At 45.8% G+C, this 26,795-nt stretch overlaps 1 protein-coding gene across 1 annotated transcript in view; it reads left to right on the top strand.

Moving 5' to 3' along the window:
• The window catches only part of LOC145337267 (E3 ubiquitin-protein ligase TRIM39-like), an 80,787-nt gene extending 53,992 nt beyond the window's left edge, over positions 1-26,795 (top strand). Inside the window, exons 8-13 of the mRNA XM_080182056.1 lie at positions 5,424-5,827; positions 8,241-8,336; positions 18,260-18,493; positions 23,228-23,250; positions 23,344-23,459; positions 26,227-26,795. Of these exons, the coding sequence (XP_080038182.1) occupies positions 5,424-5,827; positions 8,241-8,336; positions 18,260-18,493; positions 23,228-23,250; positions 23,344-23,459; positions 26,227-26,795 (1,442 nt within the window). The remainder of the gene's footprint in view (positions 1-5,423; positions 5,828-8,240; positions 8,337-18,259; positions 18,494-23,227; positions 23,251-23,343; positions 23,460-26,226) is intronic.

Here is a 26,795-nt window from a genome sequence, read left to right as displayed (position 1 = left end):
TTAGTTAGGCTACACTTGGAATATCGTGTTCAATTCTGGTCGCCACAGTATCAGAAGGATGTGGAGGCTTTCGAGAGAATACAGAAAAGATTTACCTGAATGTTGCCTGGTATGGAGGGCATTAGCTATGAGGAGAGGTTGAAGAAACTTAGTTTGTTTTCACTGGAACGACAGACGTTGGGGGGTGACCGGATAGAAGTCTACAAGATTATGAGAGGCAGGGACAGAGTGGATAGTCAGAAACTTTTTCCCAGGGTGAAGAATCAATTACTAGGGGGCACAGGCTTAAGGTGCGAGGGGCAAGTTTTAAAGGAGACATACGAGGCAGATTTTTTACACAGAGGGTAATGGGTGTCTGGAACTCAATGCTGGGGGAGGTAATGGAAACGGATACAGTTGTGACTTTTAAGAAGCGTGTTGACAACTACATGAATAGGATGGGAATAGAGGGATATGGTCCCTGGAAGGGTAGGGGTTTTTGTTCAGTCGGGCAGCGTGGTCGGTGCAGGCTTGGAGGGGCGAAGGGCCTGTCCCTGTGCTGTAATTTTCTTTGTTCTTTGAAGCAAGGCTGCCGGGAGAGTCCAATCAATTCGCTCACTCTATGTGGTGAGTCGGTGGGTCACAAGGGTTGATGACATGGAGTGCGGTGACTTGGTGGCTCTGGGGATGATTTTGAGACCATTGCCAGTGAGACAGTGGATTCCCTCATTCCCTCACCATCAAGGAATTCTCAAAGTTTCCTGGGAGCTGCCAATATCACTGATAACTGTTAATCGTTGTTCTACCCACACCATCAAGACATTGAACAAAGGTAAGTCTGTTGAGCAGGTTGGGATGTGTCGGCTGATGTAGTTTCTCACTGAACTGCAATGGGAATGGAAGTCAGGTTCCAGTCCCACCCCACTATCACGTTAGGCAGAGGCTGCATTTGCTTCTACAACCACACTCAATATTAACAGGAGCAGAGAGATTGACAGCAGATTCAGACTTCAGACCTTTGGGAAGAGAAGTATGCAGTGTGTGTCCGTAAGGCAATGTATTATTTACCCTCTTGATGTCCAATCACTTTTTGACCATGTAATTGTTTCTGTATTTTCTGTGTAGTGATTAATGTAAACCAGTTGGGGTGTAGTCCTGTGTGCGGAGTTTATCTCATGGTGGTAACATGGAACATTGAGGTAACATGGAAATATATCGCTGTTCCTTCACTGTCGCTGGGTCTGAATCCTGGAACTCCTGTGGTGTTTTTACAATCGTAACTTTTACAGGAAGCCAGTCGGATCCGGCTCATTGTGAAACTCACTTTCTCAACTTCAGAGGGAAGCAAACTCCAGGACGTGTAATTTGGGTCCACAGTGTCGAGCTATCTCTACACCCAAAGGAAGAAAGTCAGTCCAGAATGTTACCTTCCACCCAATAGCCTAAAATCCAACTGCATTCTTAGCTCGATTGTAATTTCCCGGATATTGTAAGGATCCGGAGGAGAACTCCTCAGAAATTATTTTCTCCCCAAGGAAATAGGAGTTGGGTCCGAGGAGTGTTTGATACAAAAGATTAAATGAGACAGTTTAAATTTTAAGTAAACAGATAAATTTAATATTATGAAAAAGCCTGTAACAGAGTGATTATACAGAGAATGTAAATTGCAACACTTAAATAATATTCCGAATAGATAGTTAATTCTAATATCTATCAGAGAATCCCAAATGTAAACTCTTACTTAATACAAATATTAGATTCTAAAAGAGGAATTGGACATCCATCAAATATCAGAGTAATTTTTCCCTGATCCCCGAGAGTGTGAGACTTGTTAGGATGGATCTCAAAGGGAGCTGATCGCTATCACACTCTCCCCTAACAAATCTGATCATTCAAATTTTGTGGAGATATTTACAATGAGTTTTTGGTGTTGTATAATTAAAAGGTGATGTGGAAGATGATCATTTGCTAAATAATAGACCACCCAACTCATTACCCCATATCAGGTGAGAAAACCCTCCTATTATAATTAAGTTGACCATCCAATTTCTGTTTTTCTGAATTTATTTATGAAAAACTCGGGCTGTGTTATGGTCATGTTGGTCAAACTGTTTGGTCAACATATCGCGTCCAATGAGACAATAAGACTTGGGGCCTCGTGTTCCTTTACCTGATTGTGGTTTTATTTCTCCCAGCTAACATTGTATTTTAGTGAGAGTTGACATTGTGACGACCCTAAGGACAGTGACTTGTAGATGTGTGTAATCTTTATTAGCAATGTCACATTGATGTGAAGGGAGTTGACCATGTATCTGCTCAGTCAGCTTTCACTCTTAGAAAATGCAGCTTGCTGTAGGTTTTACTGAAAAGTAATTTTGAAATGAATTTCTTGTATCTATTCCATATATTAGAGTCCCTATTCCTTTCCACCAGTGAAGAGAATGGAAGAAACCAGACCAATTCTAAATAGGTTTTTTATACTCCATCCCCTTGCATTAAAGACCAATAAAACCATGTTGACTCTGCCTGTGTGTGTGACTTATGAAATGTTTTGCTGCAATAAAAGTAGAAAGTAGAGGCTAACTCAACTCGGCTTTACTAGAATTCTGACTAGAGAGAGGCAAACTGACAAATGGACAAGTGGAGCACAGCTCTGAGCTCAGTTAGAAAGAAGTTGTGTGTGTCGTGGGACAGTTGGAGCAGAATGAACCAGTGAATAAGGATTGGGAGACTAGAGACGGGAGAAAGATTCATGAGGAGAGGAATTGAACTATTGAATAATAATTGAATAAATTCATCAGACCATTTCAGGTCAGTACAGTTCGAAATTTGATAAAATAATCAAAGACTGGATAAAACTTGTGGTTGGGTTGGAATCACATAAAAATACAGAAAAATTATTGTAAAAAAAAATTTAACACTCAAATTCTGCCAGAGATCCTGTGGCCAATGAACGTTATTCCTATATTTAAACCAGAAATAGATCAGGGTAAAAAAATCCATCCAGCAGGGAGCCGAGCATCAGTGTCAGGAAAGACACTGGGATCCTGACTCAGTAATGATTTTCTCCATTGCTCTTTCCTCTCAGTCTCTTATAGACTCGACTGTAAAATATATCTGACCGTCAGGAAGTTGAGCAACAAAATTAAAGTGAAAGGGAGCAATGGGCTCAATATCGTATCAAGCCAGTTAAATCTCACCCACACGGGCTCAGTAAAATCGATTGCTTTTACTTGGCAGAGAAATGGTACATTGTCGATTATCCCTCTGGTTTCTATTGCAAATTAGATGGGAATGTTTCTCAGACGCAGCAGAATACTGGTTGTTGCTGGAACCACAGCTGCAGTTTCCTTAGTTCAATATTTTCATTTCTCCTTCTGACAACAAACAGCAACAAATTGATCAAAGGAGGAAGTGACGGTGAACCAAACAGAACAGTCTCTGGCTGCATAATTCAGGACAATGTCTCAGATGAGTCTCAGATGATTCTTTCCTCTCTATTAACTGCATTTCCAATTCGAATTTCATCCTCAAATTCTGATTTTCAGCTTCCTAACTCCTCATCATTGATTCAAATTATTAACAACTGTCGTCCCAGCCTTCATCCATGTGGAACATCACTTCGCACCTTCCACCAGTCTAAGTAAAGATTTTTAAAGTTTTGACAGCATGTCTCTTTATTCAGCAATGCTCATGTTTGTATTTATTAGAATCCTGGCCTGGTAATAGCAAATAAAAATTGACACTTTGAGTTTATAACACAGTAAAATGTGACGGATTGAGTTTATTAATTTCAGTTTAAGATTGTGCACCCAGATTTGGAAATGACTTTGAAGTACATTTAAAGATTCAGAGTCTTAGACCAGTCTTAACATTTCAAACCATTTTGTCCGAGTTTATTCTAAAATCAGCCCAGGCTCAGTGACAGTAGAAAGACAGAACAGCGATAAAAGATTGGGAATGGAATGGAAATGTAGGCTAGATAAATAATATCAAAGTGAAACATCCCCTTTGAACCAATCAGTGATTCCGGGTGAGACTCTGTCCAACCAAAGCTTCTTGTGTGGAGGATTCACTGTCGCTCTCCTCCAAAGAGTATAGAACTGGAGCCAATCTTTACACACTTTTATCTGCATTTATTTACAGAATTACACATTAAAAGCATGTGCCTCCGAACCCAACAGTGACAGTTTCAGTCTGTATCGATTTATTCCTCTTTTGAGAAATCTAAACAATGAAGTGTCCCATTTGAACGGGGCAGGAATAACCCACTGGAGCAAAGAGCCAAAACTTAACATTTGAACTTTAAGAAAGTTTAAAATTTTGAAACTTTAAAATTCAGATTACGGATACTTTACAAGGCTGATGTTGCACTGAATCACCACTCCTCCACATTGCCCCCACCACCCTCACAACCCCTCCACACCACATCCCCCTCCATCTCCCCCCCATTCCCCCCCTCCCCTCCACACCCCCATCTCCACCCCCGCTCTGTGGTCATGGAAGGCCACAAAGGGGTTAAAAACCATGCACTAACAGGGTATGAAAATGCCCTTTGAATCTTTCATTTTCCCGTGGTTTATGGGCCGGGGTGACGGAGCCTGGGTGACCTGATTGGTGCCATTTTGGAGCAGCCTGTTCCGTTCCCTGAGATTCTGTCCCAGTCGCTGCTTCCCTGCCTGACTCTCCAGCTTGTTTTCCTTTCACCCATTTACTCCCTATTGCCCATCTTCCACTTCACCCTCGCTCAGAGTGGAGGGGTTTGGAAAGGAAGCCATGATTGGGAGGGTCAGGATAGGGAAGCAGTGAGTGCAAGGATTGTGAGAGGGCGAGGGTCAGCAAATGAGAGAGTCAGTGAGTGAGAGAGAGTGAGTGAGGGAGCAAGGGAGGGTCAGCGAGTGAGGGAGAGTCAGCGAGTGAGGGAGAGTCAGCGAGTGAGGGAGATTCAGAGAGTGAGGGAGAGTCAGTGAGTGAGGGAGACTCAGCGAGAGAGAGAGTCAGCGAGTGAGGGGGGTCAGCGAGTGAGGGAGATTCAGAGAGTGAGGGAGAGTCAGTGAGTGAGGGAGACTCAGCGAGAGAGAGAGAGTCAGCGAGTGAGGGGGGTCAGCGAGTGAGGGGGGTCAGCAAGTGAGGGGGGTCAGCGAGTGAGAGAGTCAGCCAGTGTCATCAAGTAGAAATAGAGTTTGAATTTTTTGGCTCGATGTTGTAGGCTGACTTTTACATGAGATCGACAATTATGGTAATAAAAATCTACATTTTTACAAGAGCCGGCCTGTCAGGGTGGCAGATTCCCGAACACAATTTGTGACTAACTTGGGTTTATCTGATTTCTGTTACGTATTTTCCACACCCTTTTCTGGGTGTGGTTTATAATAATATTACTGCTGAAGTCAGGAAATGAAACTGAAAGTATTTCACTGAACGTTGATCACCATTTTACTCAGAGCAGAGACAAGGTGATCAGTCTGTCGAGATGGAAGATGAACTTTCCTGTGCTGTTTGCCACGATCTGTATAAAGATCCTGTTTTAATCGACTGTGATCACAACTTCTGTCGATCCTGTATAACCCAGTACTGGGAGGAAGCTGTCACTGCCTCCTGCCCCATCTGTAGAAAGGAAACTTCCTCCAGGGATCTGAGACCCAACCGCACTCTCTCCAACATGGTGGAACTGTTTGTAAAAAGTGACAAAGGTGATAAAATTCAGCTGGAATGCAGCCGTCACCAGGAGAAGCTGAAATTATTTTGTAAAACTGACAATCAGCCCATCTGTGTCGTTTGTCAGACTTCAAAAAATCATCAAAACCACGAGATGCTGCCAGTGGAAGAAGCTGCTGAAGAGTTTAAGGTGAGGAGATCCTGTGTAAAATAAAACACAGAAACAGATAACAGAATCCTCAACAGGGAACAGTCATAGATTTGGGTTTGAGTATCTCTCAATATTTATTATTTAATTCCTCAGGGTGCAAGTTTACAAAAGAATTCAAAGTTACAGGCAAGAAATGAGAGAGAATCATGATGGTTGTTTTCAGCGAGCTGCCAGTTGCAATCTTATGGCACTTAGTGCAAAAAAAAAGCCAGAATGCAGTTCTTGCCAGTAGCGGGTAGGAGATGGAGCCTGAGCTCGCTGGTAAAGCCAGCTGCAGAGATCTTGGCGTGCCGTTATACAAGGTCCCCGATCTCCCAGTGCACTGGGAAATCTCCTGCCTCCCAAATTGGGGTGGCACGGCGGCACACAGTGGTTACACTGCTGCCTCGCACTGCCGGGAACCAGGGTCAATTCTTGAGGGACTGTGTGGAGTTTGCGCATTCTCTCCATGTCTGTGTGGGTTTTCTCCGATGCTTTGGTTTCCTCCCACATTCCAAAGATGTGCAGGTTAGGTTGGTTGGCCATTCTAAATTGCCACTTGGTATCCCCAAGATCTATATGTTAGGGGGATTAGCGGGGTTAATACGTGAGGTTACAGGGATAGAGGCTGGGGAAGATGCTCTGTCAGAGTGTCGGTGCAGGCTGATGGGTCAAATGGCTTCCCTCTGCATCGTAGGGATTTTATGATTCTATGTGATAAGGGGATCTTACGATAGATGGTCAAAACTTTGGTCACAGAGGTAGTTTCTCTGGAATGTCTCTGAAGAAGAAAGACAGAGTTTTAAGGAGGAAGTTGCAGAGTTTGAGGCCTAGTCAAGTGAGGGCACTACTGTCAATAATAGAGCAGATTCAGAGATATTCAAAAGGCAAGAAATATACAAGCTGCTAGAGAAAAATAATGATCACATGAAAATATCAGGTACATCCAGTAAATTGGAATATTTTTGACTGGTTATATGTTTTAAAAAACGATTGGACTGCTTAAAGTCAGGGGCAGTTTGGATAGGTTAATGCAGCTTGTGCTCGAACTTTTGATGAGACTAGCAACAGGTCAAACAGATGCTTTCCGAGGGCAAGCTGGTAACAATGTGAAATCGAACATAAAGGGTCTGAAGATGTATTAGCATTTCAAAGGAGGAGACTTTGCATTTACATTCTAAAATGGAAACTCACGAAATGAAGGTAATTAAGTTTCACTTCTGAAGAATGGTGGCACAGTGGTTAGCACTGATGCTTCACAGCACCAGGGACACTGGTTCAATTCCCGGCTTGGGTCATTGTCTGTGTGGAGTTTACATGTTCTCCCTGGGTGGGCTTCCTCCAGGGGATCTGGTTTCCTCCCACAGTCTGAAAGAAATGCTGGTGAGGAGCATTGGCCTGAACAGGCGCCAAAGTGTGGTGACTAGGGGAATTTTACAGTAACTTCATTGCAGTGTTAATGTAAACCAACTTGTGACTAACAAATAAACTTTACTTTAAGAGGCTGGTTCAGATACGGGAAGATCGAAAAGGAAAAAAACTATATCAGAAGCATCCAACTGTAGATGTTTTGAGAACTCAGCCAACAGCAAGCTGCATCCACGAAGAAAGCCTGCCTTGTAAAACCAGTTGATTTGTTCTATTTCAGAAGCAACCCAAAATAGATAAAACTGCCTGGTATGGTAACTATTGCTGAATGTGTCACACTTTTTGAGATATGACCAACTCACTCGGTTAACATTTTATTACAAAAAACAGAACTTCTGTGGTAATCACTTCTTGACTTTATGATGTCGGCATCAGAGTTGTTTATTAGTAAGAGGCAGAAACAGAAAGGCAACAAGCTGAACAGTTGAATGAACACATTAACAGTAGAGATAATTTCTGAATACTACATAAGAACATAAGAAATAGGAGCAGGAGTAGGCCATCTAGCCCCTCGAGCCTGCCCTGCCATTCAATAAGGTCATGGCTGATCTGAAGTGGATCAGTTCCACTTACCCGCCTGCTCCCCATAACCCTTAATTCCCTTATCGATCAGCAATCTATCTACCTGTGACTTAATACTATTTTAAATCAGTTTCAGTTTAAATCACAATACTATTTTAAATCAGTTTAAGACATAAAAATCAAAGCATGGTTGAACTTCATACCTTGAGCAACATATTATTCTTTGATATTCCTAATTTCAATGTTTAGAAAGTCAGGTGGTGCCTAAATCTGGTGACTGATCCCAAACACCAGTTTTACACAGACAGCAAACTGAAAGTCGACATCAAACTGCTGCACGTGAAGAAACTGAAGCCTCATAAAAACCTGAGAGCTCAGAGAATTTTAATTTTAACCAAGTGTTATTTAATTTTTGGGTGTGTATTTCTGAAAATTGTACAAATTAACTGATGTTTTTGTTTAGGAAGAACTGCGAAACTCACTGAAGCCAGTCCAGGACAAGAAGGAGGAATGCTGCGCTGTAAAAAGTGATTACGAGAAAACATTAACCCACATTCAGGTATTTCTGATTTTATTTTACTTTCCATTCTATACACTTACAGAATTACAAGATGCAGGATCCTGTGTTCATATTATAGATATAAAGAGAGAGTGGAGATGGTGTATAAAATATTCACAAGGTTGATCCTGGAACTATGTGGGCGGCACGGTGACACAGAGGTTAGCACTGCTGCCTCAGAGCACTAGGGACCTGGATTCGATTCGTGGTTTGGGTCACTGACTGTGCAAAGTCTGCACGTTCTCCCCGTGTCATAGAGTCATAGATTCATAGAGATTTACAGCATGGAAACAGGCCCTTCGGCCCAACTTGTCCATGCCGCCCTTTTTTTTAAAACCCCTCAGCTAATCCCAATTGCCCACATTTGGCCCGTATCCATCGTACCCTTGTAACTATCTAAATGTCTTTTAAAAGATAAAATTGTATCCGCCTCTACTACTACCTCTGGCAGCTTCTTCCAGACACTCACCACCCTCTTTGTGAAAAAATTGCCCCTCTAAACACTTCTGTATCTCTCCCCTCTCACCCTAAACCTACGCCCTCTAGTTCTGGACTCCCCTACCTTTGGGAAAAGATATTGACTATCTAGCTGATCTGCACCCCTCATTATTTTATAGACCTCTATAAGGTCACCCCTCAGCCTCCTACGCTCCAGAGAAAAATGTCCCAGTCTATCCAGCCTCTCCTTATAACTCAAACCATCAAGTCCCGGTAGCATCCTAGTAAATCTTTTCTGCACTCTTTCTAGTTTAATAATATCCTTTCTGCATGGGTTTCCTCTGGGTGCTCCCATTTCCTCCACAGTTCGAAAGATGTGCTGACTAGATGCACCCTCAGTGTACCCGAAAAGGTGCCGGAGTGTGGCAACTAGGGGATTTTCAGAGTAACTGCATTGCAGTGTTAATGTAAGCTGACTTGTGACACTAACAAATAAACTTTAAAATTTAAAAGAGTTTAAATTGGAAAGATTGAACTGGCTGTGGCTCTTTTCTCTGAAAAAGATTATGGGGAATGGGGGGGGAGAGGGGGACCTGATAAGGGTCTTTCAAATGAAGAAAGGATTGATAATCTGGAAGTGGGCCAGAATTTTATGCTTGGATGTGTATCTGACCTGGTTCGAGAATAAAATTTCATGAAACGACATTGAGTACGATTTCCCGACATCACCACGCACGTGTAAAAATCGTATGCGGCCCACAGAGCAGCAACACTTTCTCTCATTGTGAGCTCATTGTTGTGTGAGTACAGAGTTGTTCCTGAGTTTCTCAGTAATTCTTTAGCTTTTATTAGCGTGCCCTTTCAGCATTTCGGGACTGCATCATCACAAGAAAATTTCCGTGAGGATTGGAGCAAGTGATCCCTCTGTATCTGCTCTAATGGGGAGAATGTATTCAGCTGGTGTGATCTCCTCTGAAGAGGAACAGGAGGGAGAGGAGGGAGAGGAGGCAAGGCGAGTGCAGGCAGGATCCCAGCCAGAGACCGTTGAGAGGCACAGGCTGAGTTGGTGGTGGGGCTCAGCAGGGAGACCAAGGCAGGTGGGGATGCCACAGACACCATTACTCATTGGTTAGAGTATACAAGCAGAGCACCAACCTGTAATAATGTCTGAGGTCCATGACATTGGAGGTTACGCCTCTCCAGGGATAGGGACTTATGCATCCTCGAGAGTGGTGGTGCAGAGGTCCAGTGGATTGCTCAAGATGCGCTTCTGATACTTTGACTGATCCAAAGGATTGCAAACACTATACAGTTACAAGCCCATGCAGCATCTGGCGACTGTTCAAAACACCTCAGCCCATTACAGTAAAGAAAATGCTTACATTAGCTTAGATTAACAGGAAAAGAACGTATACATTTGCCATCCCTAACACACACTTCAAAATGACAAATAATGTCACCCATGACACGTCCCTATTGTGCTGAAGGTGCCTTAGATTGACGCCTCTGGGTGCTGTGTCTTAGTGCACCCCTCACCATGACTTTCCCCTTCTCCCCTCTCTGGCAGTGACATTGGAGGCAGCCTGCTGACTTTGCTGTCCAGGTGTCTGTTGGTGGTAGTCCTCTGACTGGTGGAGCCTGAGTTGTCTCCGGCTGGGAGGGAGAATCCAGCCCCATGGCTGGCCATTCCGCAGGAACTGTGGCTTCATCACGGCAAAGAGTGGAGAAGCTGCTGCCCTCGTTCGGAATGCCCTGTGAGAACAAAGAACAAAATCAGCCCGGGAAACGGGCCCTTCGGCCCAACGAGCCCGCGCCGCCATCTCAACACCACCAGTCCCCCTCTCCACCTACGACCCCTGTCTATTGTTTTATGGCCATCCAGATTGAGGGAAACTGATTTCGGGACAATTTATTCCTGCCAACCAGCCGAATAGCACATCTTTGGGGTGTGGGAGGAAACCGGAGCACCCAGAGAAAACCCTCGCGAGCACGGGGAGAATGCGCAAACTCCCACAGACACCGGCCCAAATCCATGTGTCTGCACGGCAATCAGCGATAGTCACTGAGCTGTCGTCTTGCCCAGTATCTTGTCCAGTTTAGGCACACACTAACGACATGAAGCATGAGGCCAATCTCGAACAACCAAGAGCAGCCCCAGTACGATCCATCACGTGTATGTCCCTCGTTGGACACGAGGTGGACCGACTTAAAACCTGTGAATGAAAAGAGAAAAAACATTATCATACCATACCCATTTACATTACCAGGGACACCCCAATGCTAATGACCCTTATTTAAAACAATCTCCAATATCCACCCATCTCCAACCCAGTCATGTGCCTGTCCAAGTTACTCTTAAATGACTCTAGCGTGTTTGCCTCCACCACCTCACTTGGCAGAGCATTCCATACCCCCACTACCCTCTGTGTGAAAAACCTCCCTCTAATATCTGTGTTGTACGTCTCCCCCCTAACCTTAAGTCCATGGCCCCTTGTCCTACATGTCTCTATCATAGGAAATAGCTTACCTCTGTTTACTCTATCTATACCCTTCATAATCTTATATACCTCTATTAGATCTGCCCTCAGTCGGCGTCTTTCAAGGGAAAAGAGCCCCAATTTCTTCAATCTTTCCTCATACCTGAGTCCTTCCATACCAGGCAACATCCTGGTAAACCTCCTCTGCACTCTCTCCAGAGTCTCCACGTCCTTCCGGTAGTAAGGCGACCAGAACTGGACGCAGTACTCCAAATGCGGCCTAACCAATGTTCTGTACAACTGCAACATTAGACTCCAGCTCTTATATTCTATACCCCTTCCTATAAAGGCTAACATACCATAGGCTTTCTTCACCACACTCTCCACTTGCACTGCCACCTTCAAAGACTTGTGCACTTGCACCCCTAGGTCTCACTGCGATTCTATACTCCTTACAGGTTTACCCTTTACCATATAACTCCCCCTACATTATTCCGGCCAAAATGCATCACCTCACATTTATCCGGATTAAACTCCATTTGCCATGTATCTGCCCAATCAACCAGCCTATCAATATCCCGCTGTATTGCCAGACACTGCTCCTCACTGCCCGCCAATCCAGCCATCTTGGTGTCATCAGCGAATCTGCTGATCACACCACCTACTCCCTCTTCCAAATCATTTATATACACTACAAAGAGAAGAGGTCCCAGTCCTGAGCCCTGCGGCACACCACTAGTGACAGACCTCCAGCTAGAAAAAGACCCCTCCACTACTACTCTCTGACTCCTCTTTGCAAGCCAGTTCTCTACCCATCTAGATACCTGACCACATATCCCATGAGCTTTAATCTTCTGTACCAACCTATCATGAGGGACTTTGTCAAATGCCTACTGAAATCCATATAGACGACATCAACGGCTCGTCCTCTGTCGACCGTTTTTGTCACCTCCTCAAAGAATTCTACCAGATTTGTAAGGCAAGCCTTTCCCTTGACAAAGCCATACTGCGTATCCTTAATCAGATCGCAACGCTCTAAGTGCACAGACATCCTATCCCTAAGAGTCTTCTCCATCAACTTACCTACCTCTGACATTAAGCTCACCAGCCTATAGTTACCCGGGCTATCCCTCCTACCCTTTTTAAACAACGGTACCACGTTCGCTATCCTCCAGTCCTCTGGGACCTCACCTGTGTCCAAAGAAGAGACAAAGATTCGCGTCAGAGGCCCAGCAATCTCATCCCGCACCTCTCTAAGCAGCCTAGGATAAATGCAATCAGGCCCCGGAGATTTATCGGTTTTAATGCCATCTAAAAGCCCTAACACTTCTTCCCTCGTAATCGATAGATCTTTCAATTGGTCTACTGCTCCCTCAATGACCGTACTAGACATCAAGCCCCTCTCCTTCGTGAATTCCGACGCAAAGTATACATTCAGGATCTCCCCCATTCCCTCTGCCTCTAAGCACAATTCCCCACGTCTATCCCTGAGAGGACCGATTTTACCCCAGCCATCCTTTTGTTCTTAAGATAGGAGTAAAATGCCTTTGGATTCTCCTTAACCCTACCTGCCAAAGCCATCTCATGCCCCCTCTTTGCTCTCCTAACTCCCCGTTTGAGATCCCTCCTTCTCTCTCTGTATTCCTCCAACGCTCTCTCCGTTCCCAGCTGCTTAGACCTGACATATGCCTCTCGTTTCTTCCTAACCAGGTCTTCTATATCTCTAGTAATCCACGGTTCCCTAATCCTACCTTTCCCATCCTTTCTCCTAACTGGCACATGCCTTTCCTGCACCCTTTGCAGTTTTCCCTTGAAAGACTCCCACATGCCTAACGTGGTCTTGCCTTCCAACAGCCTATCCCAGTCTGTATCCCTAAGCTCCTGCCTAATCCGGCTGTATCTAGCCTTCCCCCAATTTAGCACCCTCCCCTGAGGACAGCTCTCGTCTTTTTCCATTCGTATCCTAAAGTAGATGGAGTTGTGGTCACTATTAGCCACATGTTCACCTACCGCAACCTCAACCACCTGACCCGGCTCATTTCCCAGAACTAAATCCAGTATCGCCCCCTCTCTAGTCAGGCTATCTACATACTGTTGCAAGGATCCTTCCAATACACATCTTACGAATTCCTCCCCATCAGACCCCCCAGCTCTAGGCACCTTCCAATCCATCCCAGGGAGATTAAAATCTCCCACTACAACAACCCTGTTCTTCCTACACTTATCCAAAATGTCCCTACGTATACCCTCTTCCACTGCCCGCGGGCTATCGGCCTATAGTACACTCCTAGCATAGTAATGGCCCCCTTCCTATTCCTCAACTCCACCCACAGAGACTCAATTTCCAGCCCCTCCATGTTATCCTCCCTCTGCACCGCTGTGATCTGCTCCCTAACTAAGAGTGCCACTCCCCCTCCTCTTTTCAACCCACCTCTATCACGCCTAAAACACTTATACCCTGGAATATTTAGCTGCCAGTCCTGCCCCTCCTTTAACCACGTCTCTGTCACTGCCACCACATCTAAATTCCTCGCGAACATCAAGGCCCGAAGTTCATCCAACTTTCCCGTCACACTCCTCGCATTAAAACAGATGCACCTAAGACCCTCAGGCCCTCTTGGATCCTTCTTCTCCTGGGGGATCTTCCTATCATCTAGACTTCCCCTGACCTCCAACTCACTCCCAGTGCCTGAGCTGTCTCTCTCCTCCCCACCACCCCCTCCACACTAGTTTAAACCCTGCTTAAATACTCCAGCCAACCTCCCAGCTAAAATATGTGTCCCCTTCCCATTTAAGTGTTCCCTATCCCTCTTATACAAGTGCCCTTCCTTTGCAAAGACTTCCCAATGGTCAACAAAACTAAAACCCTCTGTCCTGCACCAATCCCTCAGCCACGCATTCAGCTGCAGGATCTCATTATTCTTATCCCTGCTATTGCTGGGCACTGGCAACAGCCCAGAGATCACCACCCTGGAGGCCCTACACTTCAGCCTGGCTCCCAACTCCCTGAACTGCGTACGTATTTCCCCCCTACTCTTCCTTCCTATGTCCTTCTCTCCTACATGTATAATTACATCCGCCTGGGTCCCTTGGCACTTCAACATTCCCTCTACCCTCTCCGACACATCCTGTACCCCTGCTCCAGGGAGGCAGACCACCATCCTGGAGTCCCGCTTTTGCCCACAGAACCGCCTATCAATTCCTCTAACCCTCCCATCCCCCACCACTATCTCACATCCAGCCCCCTTCCTTCCCTCTGAGGCATTTTCCTCTCCCCCTTGTGCCCTTTCCACCTCAGTTGGTGCCTTACCCCTGCTATCTTGAGAGACTACCCCTGGGGTAGTCTTTGGAACATTACTCCTCTTCTTTTTCCCCTTCCTAACTGTAACCCACCCATCCCCCCTCCTTGGCTCTGGGATTCCCTCTTGAATCTGGTTCCTATTCATTAGTGCCTCATTTTCCCTCACTAAAAATAAATCCTCCAGCCTCAACTCCAGTTGCCTAACCCGGGCCCTCAAACGCTGCAACTCCAGACATTTGGTGCAGATGTGGACTCTCTGGAGATGCTGTGTCTCCAGGAACTCCCACATATTGCACCTTACACAGCTGACACGTCTCCCTGCCATTTATTTGACTACCCTTAGACCTATGGACACACTTTGAAAAATTTGACCGGTAACTCACCTTGCCTAACCCTGAGGAACCATAGAAACAACAGGAAGCTCATCCAGCAGCGTGAATTGCATTTGGACCTCTCTGCTCATCAGTGATGGACAGCACTTAGCAGAGACACTTGGTTCCTCATCCATCACTCACACTGGCAGTGATCTCCTGAGGTCGCAGTCAGTGCGCTGGTTTGCAGGTTCAAACACTTCCCCTGGAATTCCTGAGGGTGTCCGTTAAGCTGTCTCTCCAGTCGTCACTCTGTCAATTGAGGAGGCTGTGCACTCAGTGCTCAGGGTTAACACAGTGCTCAGGTTCCACACGGATTCCTCAATGATGGAGACCATGGCATTCAGATCCTCGTGGATCTCTGCCCTTTCTACCCACGCATCCCGCTGGATATGCAGCTTCAGAGGCTCACCATCTGCCCCGGACTCAGCATGGTCCTGGTCTTCAGCAGTGCTCCCAACGTCGGCATCCTGGGATCACTTTGCCTCTTCCATCTCCTCATGTGGGTGTGCTGGACCCTCACCACTGTGCGCCACCTGTAAAGGTGATGACCTAACACCCACCAACATGTGAGTATCTGAACTGATGCCTGGCTCTGAGGTACAGCGTGACACAGGCGTCGGAGCAATGTTCCCTTGGCGCTTAGGGGGAGGTGCTTGGGGTGGACTGCGGCTGGTGCAGTTGGCTCATCTGTGGAAAGAAGCCACATCAGTCAATTCCATCATCAACGTCACTACACATGCAAGGCGGCCTGTTGAGACACTGGAGTGATGTTGCACTGTCTGTATTGGAGCTTCAGAGGCCACTCTGGCTGGGGCAGCTCACTTTCTAATGAGGGTCCCATGACATGTTCCTATGGCACACACATCTGGGACCTGCACTCTTACCTTCATCCCAGATCTCACCAGGACTGGAGGAATGAGCTGGCTGGTGGAAATTCAACTCGAAAGCATTTCTCTCACTCCGAGTGAGGACCAGCAGATTGGGGATTCCCCCACTGGCTCAGCGGCACTCTGCAGCTTTGTGACTTGTCTTCTCCTGACAGGGGAGACTTCCATCTTTCTTAAGGTTCATTCACAATGTCCCCTCCCTCACATTGGCAATTGGCAGACCATTAAACACTGGCACACCTTCGCCTGCAAAGCACCACAGCCTATTGTGCTGACAGTCCAGCCTTAGCAGGGCAGGTTTCAGTGCAGTTGATACACATACTCAGACCTCTGAGCACTGACGAGAATGAACACCTAACTACACCTCTACACAGGTCCATGCCATCTCTGCACTAACCCTTATCAACCACAGAAGATTATCAAACCTTTTGCATCACAGCAGCTAGGTACAGCACCACAACCTGGTGTCCACTGACCTGGGTGGTAGTCACCGACCAGGCCTTCTTTGTCAGGTGGGGCACTTTCTTTCCCTGAGCATCCAAATGTGCCACTTGGCACTGACATCCTGCACTAGCACATCCAGGCACGCATTGGTGAAACAGGGGGCAGGTAGCCCACCCAACTTGCCCACACGCTTTCCCTGCCTTCCTGGTGCCGATGGAGTGACTATACACAGCTATTTATAACTGTTAAATAAACCTCACTCAGCTTCCCCCACAACTCCAGCCAGTCTTCAGGGAATTGTCTCCTCCGAATTAAACCTCCTGCCCGTTCCTCATTGGACCCAGTGCCCGACACATTCACACCTGCGCACAGTGTCAGCCCAACTAGCAGACGCGTTACACTCTGGCCGGGCCTGAATTGGTCACCCAGTGTAATCTCACATTAACAACAGGAACAGTTTCACATCTGCTCCCACCCACACTGACTTCGGGTGCACCCCGAGAGGAACATCAGGCCATACAGGAGGTGTTTTTATTTGAGAAAGAATCTAAAACCTAGATTTTAAATCAAAAAATAGTCCCTACTAAAGCAAACAGAGAAATCAGCAACTCGATCCCCCAGTTAAAGCTCCCTCTCTTGAATAAGTGATCATCTGGTAATCATTTGTCTAAAAATCTAATCGATTAACTAGATGTCACTACATTAAGGAATAATATTCTTTATATAAAATAAATCAGATAAACAGCCCAACTGGCTTGGTCATAGAAGACAGAGGGTAGCAGTGGAAGGGTGTGTTTCTGAATGGAAGGCTGTGACAAGTGGAGTTCCTCTGGGATCAGTGTTGGGACCTTTGCTGTTTGTAATATATGTATAAATGATTTGGAGGAAAATATAACTGGTTTGACTAATAATTTTGTGGGCGACACAAAGGTTGGTGGAATTGTGGATAGCGATGGAGACTGTCAGAGGATACAGCAAAATATAGATTGGTTGGACACTTGGACGGAGAGATGGCAGATGGAGTTTAATCCGGACAAATGTGAGGTAATGCATTTGGAAGGTCCAATACAGACGGGAAATATACAGTAAATGGCAGATTCCTTAAGAGTACTGATAGGCAGAGGGATCTGGGTGTGCAGGTACACAAGTCACTGAAAGTGACAATGCAGGTAGAGAAGGTAGTCAAGAAGGCACACGGCATGCTTACCTTCATCAGCCAGAGCACTGAGTTTAAAAATTGGCAAGTCATGTTGCAGCTTTACAGAATCTTAGTGAACCTGCCCTGCGAAGGCTGGACTGTCAGCACAATAGGCTGCAGTGCCCTTGGAATATAGTGTTCAGATCTGGTCGGCACACTACCAGAAGGATGTGAAGGTTTTAGAGAGGGTACAGAAAAGATTTACCAGGATGGTATGTAGAGCATTAGCTACAAGAATTAGCTTTGGAGAAACTTGGTTTGCTCTCACTGGAGCGACGGAGGTTGAGGGGAGACCTGATAGAAGTCTACAACATTATGACAGGCATGGACAGAATGGTTAGTCAGCAGTTTTTTCCGAGGGTCAAAGAATCAATTACTAGCGGGCGTAGGTTGAAGGTGCGAGGAACAAGGTTTAAAGGAGTGTAAGAGGCAAGTTTTTTATATAGAGGGTGGTGGGTGCCTGGAACTCGTTGCCAGGGGAGGTAGTGGAAGCAGATATGATGGTGAATTTTAAGGGGCATCTTGATAAATACATGAATAGGATGGGAATGGAGGGATATGGTCCCTGCAAGGGTAGGGGGTTTTAGTTCACTTGGGCAGCATGGTCGGTGCAGGCTTGGAGGGCCAAAGGACCTGTTCCTGTGCTGTAATTTTCTTTGTTCTTTGTCAAATTATCAGGATTGGAAATTAACAGGATTGGGAAGTTTTTCTCTCTAATATTCTGATATGGACAGAACTGCTCAGGCTGAACAACCTTTTAAACATCCTCATTTGATTTTTCAATCTCACTGATATTTTCTAAAGGACCAAAGTGTAAAGACAGAGAAACAGATTAAAGCTGAATTTGAAAAACTTCACCAGTTTCTCTGTGAAGAAGAGAGGATTGTGTTGGAAGACCTGAAACTGGAGAAAGAGAAAAAGAGTCAGGAGATGAAGGAGAGGATTGAGAAGATAACGGAGGAAATCTCATCGCTTTCAGTCACTGTTCAGGATATTGAACAAGAGCTGAGTGAACAGGACAACATCAAGTTTTTAACGGTAACTGTTTCTTTATTTTTCTCTGCTTCACCGTCTTGAAGAATGAGCAGGTTGTGTCATCAAAATCTAGAATATAAAACTCACTGACCAAAATTACCCCAATCACCTGTGACATTTGGATTTCTCTGTCTCACACTAAGATCACTAACGGCTGTCTTTAACATGGAAATGACGAAATCTGGAGCTTGTTTAGAGTAATATTATAGAGGGATAGTTTCATCAAATTAAACAATGAAGAAAATCAGCTTCATACAAAGTGAGAAACCCTCAGAATGGTCAGACCATTCTCCCCTGAGTGTACATTTCCAGTACAGCTGTTGGTCTGAGACTGGGAACAACAATCCAGGATCCTGCCAGGCTTTGCTTTATGATTGCAAAAATATACTTTATTCATAAAATATCTTAAAGAACACGCCAAACATTTCAAAATGACCATCACACAAAGTGCAATAATATTCAGCTTCTTTATGTACATTCTGTTAAACATTGAGCTGCTTCAACACAAAGAAACATTATGGACATTTCAAAATGACCCTTACAGATGGTGCTAAGGTATTGAAAGATTATCTGCAGAGATCAAGTTGCACCCTGAGTTGCATGAATACAATTGTGAGAAGGATAATATTTACTGTATACATTCAGTGACTCATTTGGTCCAAGGGGATTCTGCTCCCTTCACTTTACTGTGGTTGAAAGGTCTTAGACAGTAACCTTCCCCAGTGGGATTCTGCAGCAGCTGCCCCAAGCTTCAGTGCGTCCCTCAGCACATCGTCCTGAGCTTTGGAATGTGCCAGTCTGCAGTTTCTTGCGCTGGAAGGCCAACAAGTTTCGGGCAGACCAAAGAGTGTCTTTCACTGCATTGATGATTCTCCAGCAGCAGCTGATGATTATATTGGAGTGTATCCCTGGGAACAGCCCGTAGAGCACAGAGTCCTGTATCACGGAGTTGCTCATGATGAATCTTGACAAAACCACCTCATCTCTCTCCACACCTTCTTTGCAAAGGCTGATTTCACAAGAGGGTGGACAACAGTCTCTTCAAGGGCAATGTGCAGATGGGGTGAGACTCATGCCTGTAGGAAGGATCTGACGGGAGGGCCTTTCTCACTACCAGCCAAGTTAGGTTTTGGTACTTGTTTGAAATTTCTGGTGATGAGGTGTTCTGCCACATGACCTTAACAGTCTGCTCAGGGAACCATCCAACAGGATCCACCATCTCCTTTCCCTTCAGGGCCTCTAGGCATGCTGACCACTGCCAGATGGGCTTATCGTCAAAGATGTTTCTCCACATAAACGTTTCCATGAAGGAAGGTGGTATGGCACAGTCTAAGTACTTGGAACGTTCTGTGGCAATGTGGCCAGACCCATTCTTTACAATACTGAGGACAGATAGAACCTCAGTACGTAGAGGCACCTAATGTTTGCGTACCGAGGATCTACGCACAGCTTGATGCAGCCAGACACAAAGGTGGCCATCAGGATTAGGACAATGTTTGGCATGCTTTTCTCCCCTTTATCTAGAGGTTTGTATATCACTACAAACATGGTCCATTTTTGACCCCCAAATGCAGCAGAAAATGGCTTGCGTGATTGCCACACACAGGAGTGGGGAACGAGTCTGACCTGTGCCATGTACAGCAATACTGAGAGTACCTCACACCTGATGACCAGCTTCTTGCCTGCAATGGAGAGGGAGCATCATTCCCATATACCCAGGTTTTGGTTCATTATAGATACTCGCTCTCCCCAGATTCTAATGCATGCCCTGATCCCTCCAAACCATATTTCCAGCATCCTCAGGCTGCCTGATTTGACAGTAAAGGAGACTAATTGTTGATCCACCCAGTTGCCAAAGAACATGGCCTCACTCTTCCCACGATTTACCATGGCTTCCAAGGCCTGTTTGAACTGGTTGCAGATGTTGATGTTTGTGCATCAACAGTGGATCCGAGCAAAAGATGGCAACATCATCCAAGCACAGAGCCTCTGCTGCCTGGGATTGTCACTGCTCTTATATTTGAATTCTTCCTGATGGACTCAGCAAATGATTCTATACAACACACAAACAGGAGAGAGGAGCAGCCCTGCCTGACTACAGATTTAATTGGAAAGCTTTCTGATTCTCACCCATTAACTGAAACTGCACTACTGGTGTTTGTGTAGAGCAGTTGGATTCAGATTCTCTCCCAAACCCCATTTTGGAGAGCACATCCATCATCTAGGTGTGCAATATTCTGTCAAAGACCTTCTCCTGGTCCAGTCTTATGACCTTTTACCATCACCTGAACAGACAGCAGAGAGCTCGGTTTAACATCTCAGCTGAAAGCCGCTCCCTGTGACAATGGAGTTCCCACTCAGCTGGTTGCTCATTGAGCTCAGTGCAACTCACAGCAAGTGGAGCTGACATTAGGATTCATTCTGTATGCTTCAGCTTTCCAGCTTACACTAAGTGCTCTGACACTCTATCTGAACAAAAAACGAGGAACAGGACAGTACAGGAACAGGCCCTTCGGCCCTCCAAGCCTGCACCAATCATGTCCTATCTAGACCAACTGCCTGTATCTCGCTATTCCCTGTCTGTTTATGTGTCAATCCAGATGAGTTTTAAATGTCGCAGATGTATCTGCCTCAATCAACACCCATGGCAGTGCATTCCAGGCCAATACTGTCCTCTGTGTAAAAAACCTTCCCCCGCACGTTTCCACTGAACCTTTCCCCTCTTATCTTGAACTTGTGCCCCTTATAATTGTCATTTGTGTCCTGGGAAAAAGCTTCCAAACATTCACCTTATCTATGCCCCTCATGATTTTATAAACCTCATTCATGTCGTCCCTCAGCCTCCGTCTTTCCAGGGAGAACAATCCCACTTTATTCAATCTCTCCTCATAGCTAATACCCTCCATACCAGGAAACATCCTGGTAAACCTTTTCTCTCTCCAAAGCCTCCACATCTTCCTGGTTGTGTGGTAACCAGAATTGGACACATATTACAAATCTGGGTGAACCAATGTTTTATATAACTAACATAATTTGCCAACTTTGATACTCGGTGCCCTGGCCAATGAAGGTAAGCATGCCATCTGCTTTCTTCACCGCCTTTTGCATCTTTGCTGACACTTTTAGGGATCTGTGGGCCTGCACACCCAAACCTCTCTGTGTGTCTCTGCTCCTGATTGTTCTGGTATTTATTTTACAGCTCCCACCTGAATTGGATCTACCAAGATGCATCACTTCGCATTTGTCTGGATTAAATTCCATCTGCCATTTCTCCACCCAATTGTCCATCCTATCTGTATCCTGCTGTATTCTCTGACAATCTTCATCACTATCCACAACTCCAGCAAACTTAGTATCATCCACAGACTTGCTAATCAGACCAGCTATGGTTTCTTCCAAGTCATTGAGATAGATTACAAACAACAGAGGTCCAAGCACTGATCCCTGCGGAACACACCAGTTACAGACCTCCATTCAGAAAAACATCCTTCCACCACTATCCTCTGTCTTCTATGGCCAAGCCAATTCTGAGTCCATCTAGATAGTTCACCCCTGATCCCATGTGGTTAAATCTTTTGCACCAACCTGCCATGAGGGACCTTGTCAAATGCTTTACTAACGTCCATGTAGACAACAGCCACACTCCTTCCCTCATCAGTCATTTTTGTCACCTCGTCAAAAGACTCAATTAAATTAGTGAGAGATGACCTCCCTCATGCAAAACCTTGTGTTGGTCACGAATAAGACCATTCAGTTCCAAATATGTATAGATCCGAAGAGTGTTCTCCAACAATTTCACTATCACTGACATCAAGCTCACTGACCCATAATTACACAGGTTATCTTTGCTACTCTTCTTAAATAACAGGACAACATTGGCTATCCTCCAATCCTCTGGGACCTCACCTGTGGCCAACGAGGAAGCAAAGATTTATGTTAAAGGACTGGTAATTTCATCTCTTGTCTCCCTCAGTTAGCTGAGATAGATGCCATCTGGCCCTGGGAATTTGTCTACCTTCATGCTTTTTAATACAGCTAACATTTCCTCCCTCGTAATGACGACTTGTTCTAAAGGGTTTACATATCCCTCTGAGACACCACCGATCCATGTATCCCTCTCCTTTTGAACACCAATGCAAAGTACAAAATAGGATAACTGCAGACAAAGATTCAAATGCAAGTTTGATGAGCCCCAAGGCTGAACGTAAAACTAACTTTGGAGCTTTACCCATCTTTCTTGGATAGACAGTGATTTCTATTGGATAACACTGGGAAAGATTCACAAAAACATTTGTGTCCAGGACACATACAAACTATAAAATGAAAACATTAAAGTGAATCTCTTTAAACAATCAATTAATTCCAGTTATTGGATATTGATCAGGATTTTACAATTGGATTGTAACTCTTCAGGGGAAAGGTTCACATCCTGCCCACCATGGGAACTGTAGTGGGTGGGGAGCAAATCATGCAAAGGTCCGTTGACCTCGGGTGGGATTTTCTGGATGAGGGGTGAGTGCAGCTGGAAAATCCCACCCTGTGAATCATGTTGAGCAGGAAAATCGACTCATTTGTAATATTGTGGAGTAACTCACGGTCCAGTGAGGACAGGAATAGGCAGTCCCATAACTTTCTATATGTAAAATGTACTTTACTGTGGAATCCAGTCTCTTACTTTACTTTTTGTGATAAAATGTTCTCTAAACATAAACAGTAATAATTGTTCTTGTTCCACAGAAATTTCTGGATATCCAGAAAAGGTAAAATTTACACCCTTGATGTGATTTTTATTTCTAACATATTTCTCCCCCAGTCTGGAATGATCCAACACTGACCTTTATCTCCTGTTTCAGAGTGAAGCGAACTCTCCCAGAACCACAGAAGGTTTATCCTTTAATAAATGTGGGGAAGTACATTTGCTCACTGCAGTACAGAGTGTGGAAAAAGATGCTGACAGTGATTAATACAGGTGGGTGTGAGCTTCCTGACACCAGCTATTAAACGAGTCTCTATCATTAGTAGAAAGGACTGGTCTTTCTAAAATAAATATACAATTGTATTTGTAACGGATTAGATTTTACTTCAGTCAATTTTCTGTTAAAATACAGAATTGTCAGATCAGAGTCACAGTGACCAGCTCCACCTGCTGAACACACAGTATTGGGAAAGGATATTGTCCATTCAACCTCCCTTTGTGGATCATTAATCCAGCATTCTGTTTTTCTTTTTCCTTCTTCCACAAAACTAGAGCCATCAACATAAATATCTCATCCCTCAGGGTTGAATCCTGCCCTGAATCCTCCCCCAGTTTCCCAAACACCCTGTACGGTACAAGTATGGGCTTCTCCCGGATAGTTGAGATGAGCTGTGAGTTTAGGGTCATCTATTCTGTTTACCTTAATGTTTTTCCCACTTAGTAATAAAGTCCAGCTGGTTATTCTGACACTAGATCCCGTCCTTTCTGTGATTTTTGTGTCTAACAATAGTTGGATTGGATTGTGGTGAGTCAGTAATGTAAGAGACTGGGTGTGGGTGAAAACAGTAAAATGTTTCACTGTCCAACAGCTCACTGGCAGATGCCCTCACAGGTGGAAAATCCCTTTTCCAGGTCTGCTGGGACTCTGCTCACATCGGTTCCCGGTCACAAGTGACTGTTTGTTTCCTGCAGAAGGACTTCACTGAAACTGATGTCAGTGGCTGCAGCTTCCAGATAAAAGTCCTTGTCGGGGTCCACAGCTCCCAGAGCTGGGCCAGTCTGCAAGTCCATTTTCAGTTTAATGAAAGCCTTTTCACATTTGTCATCTCAGTCCCAATACTCCCTGTTCCACTAGAGAGGCTACTGCCTTTTCCAGCTCTTTCTCCACGATCTTAAGGAAAGTCAGTTGGTTTTGCGGCTGGGACACGGGGCGGGATGATTTTCCCCAAAAACTAAGCTCCCAACAGGCGGGAATACGGGAGATTTTCCCATCTGTTTTTTGGGCGAGTTTAGTTGAATGAATTTTCGGCACTGAGTGTATCACAGAGTCAAGGGATTTCCGTTGGTGGGGTGAGTGCACATGCACTGATTTCTCAGTCTGCCGGGAGATTGGTTGACAAGCGCATCCCCCCCTCACCTCCCCCGGTCACCTGATGGTCAGACCCGGTATCTGTTGGCCTCCCGATGACCGGACCCGGCCTCTGATCGCCGATCCGGCCCCCCGATGGCCGCCATCTCACTAAAACCCATGTCCACTTTGTCTGGAGGGGGTCCCACCCTAAAACCTAAGGGTTTGGATATCGCTCCAGCCCCTGTATCAGCTGTAAATCTTCCCAATATAATGGATCCTCCTGTAGATCAGAGGAGAGGGTGAATCTACTCCCGTGTTGGACACTCCTGTCTCAACTACCTTTCTCTCCCTCCACTATAATATCTACACATTGTCTATCACACTCATCATACCTGAGTGGACAAGGATACTCAGGCTGGGTACAGTCCCTTCCTGCTGAATTTCCCAGGACACCCTCTCCCTGGGCCACATGGACCTGACCCTGGGGAGTGTTTTCGTGCTGACACCATTTCATTCATCTGTGGGATTTCTGGAAACTCGGGGTGTTTTTCTCGGGTGTCTCTTGACTCCGAGTCCCCTGACTCTGGCCCTTCATTGGTTTCCTCCACTCTCGGACAAACTGTCCACTTCCCCCACAATTGAAACAGGTCGGGATGATCTGCTTTTCCCCGGGTTTAAAGCGCTTCCCCTCTCGCTGCCCCCTCGGTGGGGCCCCGTCATCAGTGACTGGAGTTTCCCTCCGCTGTACAAGGGGAGCCACAGGTTTTGGTGGATCAGGGGCTTCTAACAGGGGCTGCCGGACTGTCCGGTTTCTAACTCACTATCCCTCAAACTGAGGAACACTCACTTCTCCAACCAGCCCCGGGGACACGGCACAGACTAAACCACCATTGACTTGACTCTCTCGCTCTTTAATCCGTCTCTTGTATTCAGCACGGTCCAAGTGTGGCTGCTTGTTTCTGTAACAACCTGATGTTGCCTTCACTCCGTCTCTCTCTCCGTCTCTCTCTCTCTGTCTCTGTCTCTCTCTCTCTGTCTCTCTCTGTGTTTCATGTCCCTGTTCTCCCAGTCCAGCTTTCTCTCTCTTGCAGCCATTGGACAGGATGGCAGGTCCCTCCGGGTCGCATCAGGACACAGGAGGGGAGGCACCTTCAGGGGTCGCATTCGTGTCACCAGCAGACGAGCCCCCCTCTCTCTGCCTGTCGCTCTGTCTCTCTCTCTGTTTCTCTTCCATCGTTTTTACAGATCCCTCATTCAGTTCTCCAGGGGCCTGGCCCCGCCCCCACCCTGACCCCGCCCCCAGACTCCCTCCGACCCCACCTCCAGCATTGACCCGCCCCTGGCCATGCCACGCCCCCTACTGAGGCCAGCCCCCAACCTGCACCCGCCCCGAGTAGCCCCGCCCCTTACTGTGGCTCCGCCCCCAGTCTGACCCCGCCCCCCCAGCCTGTCTCCATTTTTCTCTCTCTTTCAGTTACGGGGTTTCCTCAGCCTCACTGCAGGGTGTGGTGTCCGGGTAAAACCTTCCCCCCGGGCAGTGTCTTCCCCTTTCCCCTGTGCGCTGTTTAAACTCTTCCCCGGGGGATGAATTTCTAATTCTGGATCATTGCTGATTTTCCCAATCACTAACCGGCTGTGAAAGTTACAGTGAGTCTGACTAACATTTTATCCGTGTCCATCTGTTCCCAGCTCCAGTCACCTTCGACCCTAATACAGCCCATCCTAAACTTCTCCTGTCTGAGGACCTGAGCACCGTGAGAAACACCGGGAAACGGCAGCAACTCCCTAACAATCCGGAGAGATTTGATCGCTATGTCGATGTCCTGGGATCAGAAAGATTCACATCAGGAAAACATTCCTGGGAGGTGGAGGTGGGAAACAAGACTGACTGGGATGTGGGTGTGGCCAAGGAATCCATCAGTAGGAAGGAGGACATCACCATCAGTCCAGATAACGGATACTGGGCAATGGCACTGAGAGAGGGGAATAAATACTGGGCTTGTGCTAAACGTTTAGATCTGAGTGTGAATCCGAGAAAGATTCGAGTCTGTCTGGATTATGAGGGAGGGAAGGTGTCTTTTTATAACTCGGATAACAAGTCCCATATCTACACTTTCACTGGTACATTCACTGAGAAACTCTATCCTTTCTTCTGTCCATGTAACACTGATGGGGGTAAAAACACAGAACCCCTGAAAATCTGTCCCCGGACAGTAACAATCCAGGAGGATGAGGGTTTTAACCCTTCATCCAAATAA

This window comes from Carcharhinus amblyrhynchos, unplaced genomic scaffold, assembly GCF_965287045.1.
Source record: "Carcharhinus amblyrhynchos unplaced genomic scaffold, sCarAmb.v2.hapA scaffold_45, whole genome shotgun sequence".
NCBI lineage: Eukaryota > Metazoa > Chordata > Chondrichthyes > Carcharhiniformes > Carcharhinidae > Carcharhinus > Carcharhinus amblyrhynchos.
Note: the sequence above shows the minus strand (reverse complement) of the source record. Positions and strands in the feature narration are given on the sequence as shown.